The sequence below is a fragment of the Equus przewalskii genome, chromosome 20 (genome assembly GCF_037783145.1).
Source record: "Equus przewalskii isolate Varuska chromosome 20, EquPr2, whole genome shotgun sequence".
NCBI lineage: Eukaryota > Metazoa > Chordata > Mammalia > Perissodactyla > Equidae > Equus > Equus przewalskii.
This window is the reverse complement of record NC_091850.1, coordinates 26,277,098-26,284,803: the sequence shown is the minus strand read 5'-3', so window position 1 is coordinate 26,284,803 and position 7,706 is coordinate 26,277,098. Positions and strand designations below refer to the sequence as shown.

The following is a 7,706-nucleotide window of genomic DNA, read 5'->3' as shown; positions in this document are numbered from 1 at the left end:
TGGGAAGAATGAAAGGTTCTATAGACAAGTGAGTTAGGACTCCCTGCTTAAAAGAAGATTAAACAGGCTTCTCCAGTGCAGCCTTTCTAGGGCCTCTGGAAGGCTGTTATGTGTTGTGAACGTTAGAGTGCTGGGGACAGAGAACAATGTATGCAGCCCCTGCTCCTCCCCATCTCAATGGGCCTGGGCATTTGATGTGAAATTTCACAGACCTGGAGTTCTCTGCAATACTCTGGCAAGTGAGACTCTTACCTAGTCCTCAATCTGCTTCTGCTTTAATTCCTAAGTCCTTCCTGGTCATATAGGCTTGCTCTATAATTCCCTGATATAAGGACTCCTACATAGACATTCTCTCCATTATTCTAGACTTATGCCCCTTTTGTCTAGTTATTGTTTTCTCATTTTTTATGTTCAAGTCCAGGAACTCACATACTCAGAGGCATTATCTGAACCTCCAAACGAGATAAATACTCCACAATTAACATCAACTAACAGACATTGTGATTAGTTTTAAAGTTGCTCTCACTGCTAGACGGTAAACTCCATGATGTCATTGACATTGTGCACCTGACTTTCTTCTGTGCCCTGCAGAGAGCAGGTACTCAAGAAATTGTTAAACAAATAGTAGAAATTTTAGGAAGTCATTCAAAATTACATGAGTAATTTCACTTGAGGCTTGTTTCGGAAAGTCTGAGACCTAGGCTTAAGTCTTGAATCTGGACCTCTTTCTGGGTAAATGAGTTTTGCTTCTGAAGCACCATTTCCTTCTCTGTAAAGGAAAATATTGCTCCATTCTCAGAGTTGTTATGATTAATCAATATTAAGAAGACTTGATACACCTCAATATCCCGTAAAGAATGAGCAACTTTTTCCACAACAGGCCTTGGTTAAACATAACTGTGCCTCTTGCTTGTTTTAAGTCTTACTTTACACCAATTATGCCAGTAAATTGCAATAGAAAGAATAGAAAAAAACATGGAGAGGCCAGGAGGCTTTGCAATTAATCATGTAACAAGCAGACTTTCTTCAAGTAGGCTTGCACCAAGGATTATATTCAGCTCCTCCTGATCCTAAGCAATACCAAGGACTACATTGCCTGACCCATTGCTCAGATTTAACCTTTAAGCAATATTAATATATCTCAATTTGTGCTTATAGAGGTTCCCATGATGACTTAAGATGCAAATTTTTTCTAGTAGCCATTTATACTTTATGCAGAAAAATCAGCAGTCACCTTCCAAGTTTCAATGTGATGCTCAAGATTTCTGATCAATTGCCAATTTGATTTATAGATGTCATTTCCATTACATTGCAAATTTAAAAACAGACACTTACTGTTGGACTATTTAGGTCAGGAGGTGTAGACATGTCCCCAAACAAATCCATCTGGTCAACACCCTTAAAAAAGTATTTGAATTAGATTCAGATGTATCTTCTAAAAAAGATTACTTTGTATATTGTCGTAATCATTTCCTAAACTACAGTTTAGGAAAATATTTGTCACAATTGGATTTTCATTCAATTAATATAGATTCGATATTAGGCTATTTAGGTCAGGAAGTGTAGACATATCCCCAAACAAATCCATCTGGTCCACACTCTTATAAAATATTTGGATTGGATTCAGATGTGTTTACTAAAAAGATCATTGTATATTGACATAAATGTTATACTAATGTTTACAGAAGTAGTTCCTGAAATTGGTTTTTCATAGATTTGGTATTAGTAACATCTATAGGAAGTAAAACCCATGTTTAGGTAAGTAAGAATTATAACAAATCACATACATACCAATTTCAGTTTGTTAGCTTGGTCATCAAGACTCATTAGGGACTCGCTCCCATTCTGGAAAGATGGCAAATATTTAAGAGTTTAGTTGGTGAGTTTTCTCTACAAAATTTAATTTCCTACTGTATTGGCTGGCTCTTCAGTTATGATTTTGGCACTAATCATTCAACTGTACATCTTCTATGACCAGAGGGGTCATGAACATCTAGTAATATGCTAGGGGGGGAACATGTTTGGGTCGGTAGCAAACAAGGACTTAAACATATCACACACACAATTCACAAGAAGCAAAGATATGGTTTTTAACAACCTAAATGTCCATTGACAGATGAATGGATAAAGAAGATGTGCGATGTATATACAATGAAATACTACTCAGCTATAAAAAATGATGAAATCTTGCCATTTGCAGCAACGTGCATGGACCTGGAGGGTATTACGCTAAGTGAAATAAGTCAGACAGAGAAAGACAAATATATGATTTCACTCATGTGGAAGATAAACAAACAAACAAACACACAGATACAGAGAACGGACTGGGGGTTACCAGAGGGGAAGGAGGAGGGCAAAGGAGGAGTGAAAGGGGTAAAGGGGCACATGTATACAGTGATGGGTGGAAATGAGACTCTTGGAGGGGAACACAACATATCTATACGGAAGGTGAAATATAATGGTGTACACCTGAAATTTATACAGTGTTACTCCAATAAAAAATGAATAATAATAAAGATGAAGTTTTACCTCTACTGCTTTGTTGGCTTCTTCCATCTAAAAAGAAAGACAGAAATTCAGTGATCTTAGCAATTATAGTTAAAAGGAGTTAAACATAAGAACAAATACACCTATGGGCCCACAGACATAAAGCAAGAGAGAATCTTGCATATTATTTCTGCTCTACATTTCCCTTCCCTTTACATATCAATACTGGATTTGAATAGAGTTACCAGACTTAAACTTGGCAGTCCTGCTTAGTCTTTGGAGTCAACATGAAGTTTGTAGGGAGAAAAGACAAGAGTCAGGGACTAGAAGTCAGAAGGGCCTAACTATAACATCCATCCATTGGCCTATTGGGAAGAACAGACAATACATTTCTATACTTTCTGTACTTTGAAGAGCCACATAGAAGCCAACTCTCCAGACAGGCCATATGTTTACATAATGTTCAACCAGAGTCCTGAATATAGTCTTAAGTTTAATAGAGCCTGTACTGGGCAGTACTTGCCTTTTTCTTTTCTTCTTCCTTTTTCTTTACGTTATAGATTACTTGAAAAAGGTCTTTAAGATCAACGACTAATGGCTCGGCCTAAAGCAAGAGAAAGCATCTTTATCAGTATTTTAATCTTACTGTTTTCTTCCCTCTGCCCCCCATTAGTTCTGATTAGTATAATTTTCTCCCTTTCTCTTAAAGCACCTTACTACCCTCCCTGGTTTATGGGGGATCACCACCACCCCCATCCCCACCCCAAGGTATATAAAGTACAGCAGGGTTAATAAGTATTTAGACAAAACAAGAAATATCATGATAATTTTCCAAATCCCTTCAAGATTTCTGGGAATAATTCACTATTGTTCTAAAATCAGCATTGACGTTAAGAGAAAGTCCATTCTAACAATCCTTGTACTGCACACTACATGGGTATCAGTGACATTTAAAAAAGCTTCCTTAGACCAATAAAGGTAGTCATCTTTTGAATCATTGTCTAGTCCTTCTACAACCAATTGTTTCCAGCAAGATCTCTAGTTGAGTGACAGACACTCTTAGGCTCAACTGAGGATAAGTCCCCCCTCCGGTATACCTCAAGGCTTAGAGCTTACCTGTTGCCCTGTTTTTATGGCAAAAAACTGATGCTGGCCTTCTCCTCCACACACATAACCGAATGCCCGGTTGTCTGTCACATCACGCGCAATGAAAGAAATCTTATTTACTGGATGTTCGTGCTCTATTACCTGCAAAAGGAACATACAAAATGATTTATTGAGCAAACTAGAATCTACCTGCTGGCTGGCAAGACTAAGCATCGGATACCTCGGCATATATAAAGAGGCTAAAATATTTGAAGAAAGAATTTTTTGCCTCTGGTTGAAGGCTAGAGCTACATTTATCTTTGCTAGGAAGGGCTCCAGACTAGAAAACAAAAGTGGGAAGAATGCTCCTTCTTCAGATATTGATACTTGATCCTCTCTATCCCAAAGATGTGATGCCATGAAGGACTGAGGATTAGGAGACCAAGAATTTCCAAAGCACAGATGGGGCATATAATCCCTAAGCCATTCTAAGTAGGTTTATTTTCCCAATCTAAAGACAAACTCAAGTGAACATCATAACTAAGCTAGAGGTGTGTTCATGGGGATCCTTGGACGGTGGCTCAGAGTGGCCAGAGAAACACTCCAAGTATTATTGGAACAAGAACACCCAGTACATTCTGGAAGTTAACACATGCTGTCATCAAGTCCTCCTCCACCTCACACAGATGTCCACGTCTTCATGCAGGAGTTCCATGTGGCGGGGGGTTACTGGTCTAGTTGTGCCTTCGCTCTATGCCTCTGCCCTCTCTCTTTTGATCTTTTCAAGCAGATAGCAGGGCTCAACTCTTCAGGGATATTTGTAGGGGTCAGAATGAATCTTAGCTTTTGTTTCCAAATGCCTAAGGCTACTGAAAAGTTTATATTGGGGAGCGTAGAAGGTTTGGGGAGCAAGAGCATGCTTGTGAGGGAAACGTTACCATTCTCTGATGGGCTTGGGAAAATAAGACTTGAGAGGTGAGGGAGAATGGAGATAGCAGTGCATGAGGGCCAGCAGGGTGAGTGAGCATGGACCAGGGTTCCAGGGCCCTCAGTTTGATCAATGGATGTTGCATATTAGATAATGGGTATGTCTAGGAAGGCATGAATAGCAACTGGAGGTCTTCCCATAGCACCTTGGTACAAAAGAGTGTTCCACAGCAATGAAAATGAGCTGCAGAGGACCTTTTAAGTGGATGAATATTATGATGTTATGTTAAGTACAGAAAAAAAAGTCTCAGAAGACTTGAAGTAAATAACGCTTTGATAAGGCTCAAAAAAAAAAAAAAAAAACCCTAAAATAAGCAAGACTGCTCATATGGGATAGAGCAACAGCAACCACAAAAAAAAGCGGAGTTATATCTGTGGGGGGAGGAGGAAGGGAAAAGAGAGAAGACAAAAAATGGTAGATGTGTTCCGGGTGATATTCTAGCTTTGGGTGAGCCAGGGAGTTTGCACGTGATCAATATATTAAAATAAGACCCATGCACAGATCTATGGTAACATCACAAACCAGGGGTTGAGATTAATCTAGTTCTGTGTACCTGGGGTCCAAAAAAATACCCAAGAGGTATTTACAGCATATTTGGATTTCTAGAGTTGAGGTTCGCTTCTATTATAGGAAGTGAATTTCAAAATAAAGTATCTTGACTCACCTCCTACCCTGTCTGTTTTCTGCCTGTTACTTGTGGAGAAATAACAAATGCTGTTTTTTATTTTTCCTACAGCATTCCAAAAAGGAAGAAAGGGAGCTGAAATTTAAGTCACAAATTGTTTGTCAGACTCGGGTGGTCAGAAAGGTATTAGTGAAAGTGAATTCTTACCCCAGTTTTCTCATCAATTATTTTTATCCCAGAAAGGGAAATGTTGACCCAGATCCTTTGTTTGTGTTGACCCTGAGATCGACCAGCTGCCGCCATTCCCTGATGAGGTTGTGAAAAGAAGAAAAATCGAGTTAAAAGTACGCTACAATGCTCCTGATACTAAAAGTTTAAGAGACAGTCGGCTTTATTTTCAGCTTGGTTTACCATCTATGAAAGGATTAGGCACCTTTCATAAGAGACAGCAGGATAGAATAGATGACATTGAGCTAGGACATCGTTAGTTAGCTATGTGAACTTGGACAAGTCATTCTAATTCTCTTGGCCTCAGTCATTGGTAAAGACAAGAAGACCGGACTAGAAGATCTTCAAAGATGTTCCTTCAAAAATGATCCTTCAAAGATGCCTTATTTAACAAGTATAATTTATTTAATTAGTTTCACATAACATAGCGACAGTGCTAGAATTTAAAAATTCAAAAAACTAAAGGGCTAACACTAAATAACATCAGTTTCCAAGGAGAGTCCTGAATTTTACCTGAATATTTCCAGTGTCTAAAGTTTGATCTGCCCCCAGGGAAAAGCATCTAGAGTCTCGCTATATTTGATTAAATCAGGTCTCTAGAAGAGCACTCAAAATACGTAGACTCATGGCTTCTCATAAAATGAGGCATCGCCGGATCAAATTTGTGATTAGAAAAGTTTCTCTTTCAAATAATTGAGATATGGGCAAATACAAACTCCGAACACAATTGTCTGTGTTGGACATTTGCTTAAGATAGAGACAAACCATGCTGTCCCCTTTTACCTTGAGTTTCATCATAGAATCTTGGCTCATTTTATCCCCTCTTGCATCTGGCACATCATCAATGCCAATTAGCTTGGCCTTGTATTTTACACCATCACCTTTGAATCTGGCCAAGAGATACTCATCTGTCTTTTCAGAGCCTGAGAAAAGGAAGAAATATAGGATAAAATTTATAAATGTATTTAAGTATCAGCCCAAATGACCAAATTTGCTCCTGAATCTCAAAATCTGTGTAGTATAAATCTTGGTTATCCTACAATTGATCAAATATGCAATATTCTATCTTTATTCTTACTTCCTTTCAGTTAAATCATGCTCTATAATACTGTGTACGGCATTGGGGTGGAGAGAAACTCTTAAAGGTGCAAAGCGGACTGAAGTATTGGAAACATGGGAATATGTAAAGTGAGATTTGGGAATAGTCTTCATTATAGTTTTTAAAATTTTAAAAAATATTTGAAAAGATCTTGATTTTTGAAAAACAGCTACATCAGTAAAGCAAAGTAGTTAATAGGTTACTGAAAGATAAGCATATAATAATTGACAGTTGCATTTATCAACTGCACAAGATGCAATGAAAGCTTCCCAGCAGGCCCCAAGTTGGTGCAACCACAGGATTCAGGGACATGTCTTATGATACATGGAGTGAACTCATCTCCTCTGCCAAGTCTAACTTTCCTGTTTAGGAGAACTTAATATTAGGCTGAGGTTGAAACTAGGCAAGCGCCAGCTCTTACTTTACCCCGAACTTCATATTTCTTCAGAGGTAACCACCACTAGCTCCCCTCCTTGGCCTCAAGAGGATGTCTCCATACCTTTCTTCTTTTCCTTCTTTGACGGTGCTTTTGGTGCGGCCTGTTGGTCAGGCTGACCATTAGTTGTGCTCGTTTCTACTTCGTTAGACATGGCAGGAAGGCAGACAGCAAACTCCAGCACCAGCAGACACTTAGGACACCAGGCGATCCCCGATGGAGAAGTCTCAAATGAACATAACCCACTACAGACACCTGTAGGCAGAGTTAGAGGCGTAATGAGATCATAACACAGCGAACTCAGACTTTATGCCATAACAGGCCTACAATGAGTGATTCCAGAGTATAGTTCTTCAGACTCATTTTGTTCTTTCTCCTCTATTAGACTGAACTCTGAAAGCAGGGGAGTGGGTAGGACTGTTTCCTTTGTAGTTTCCAAAATGGACAGACAGCGTTTACCAGATTCTTCTTTAAGCAATTGATATCTGGTAACATTTAATGATTTTCTAGCTGAGTGGCTTGTATTGGAAATTTGGCATAAAAATCTACTTTTAAAGATGGGGATCAAAATGTGTCATGCACAGAAAAATAAAGTTTCATTGCAAAATAGAAGTAAATTGAATGTTAAGCCTGAGAAGATTGCAGCTGGCACCTAAAATTGGGCATTATAAATTTTGGTTCTTCAAAAAATCATTTGACTATAAAGGCGGTAATAAGAGTAGAGTTATGAATTTTATCTTATTCTTACTGAGAAATA

General features: G+C 38.6%; 1 protein-coding gene across 11 annotated transcripts in view; it reads right to left on the bottom strand.

Annotated features, from left to right (window-relative positions):
• DAB2 (DAB adaptor protein 2) overlaps positions 1-7,706 on the bottom strand; it is a 162,218-nt gene that overhangs the window by 14,823 nt on the left and 139,689 nt on the right. For 9 of the 11 annotated variants that reach the window (XM_008526598.2, XM_070586926.1, XM_070586931.1 and 6 more), the window contains exons 2-9: positions 7,013-7,204; positions 6,198-6,337; positions 5,394-5,492; positions 3,604-3,735; positions 3,011-3,091; positions 2,530-2,556; positions 1,792-1,845; positions 1,336-1,398 (exon numbers count right to left, since the gene is read on the bottom strand). In XM_008526598.2, the coding sequence (XP_008524820.2) occupies positions 1,336-1,398; positions 1,792-1,845; positions 2,530-2,556; positions 3,011-3,091; positions 3,604-3,735; positions 5,394-5,492; positions 6,198-6,337; positions 7,013-7,103 (687 nt within the window). In that variant the 5' untranslated portion in view covers positions 7,104-7,204. The remainder of the gene's footprint in view (positions 1-1,335; positions 1,399-1,791; positions 1,846-2,529; positions 2,557-3,010; positions 3,092-3,603; positions 3,736-5,393; positions 5,493-6,197; positions 6,338-7,012; positions 7,205-7,706) is intronic. The other 2 variants (XM_008526607.2, XM_070586929.1) reach the window with 1 other exon arrangement.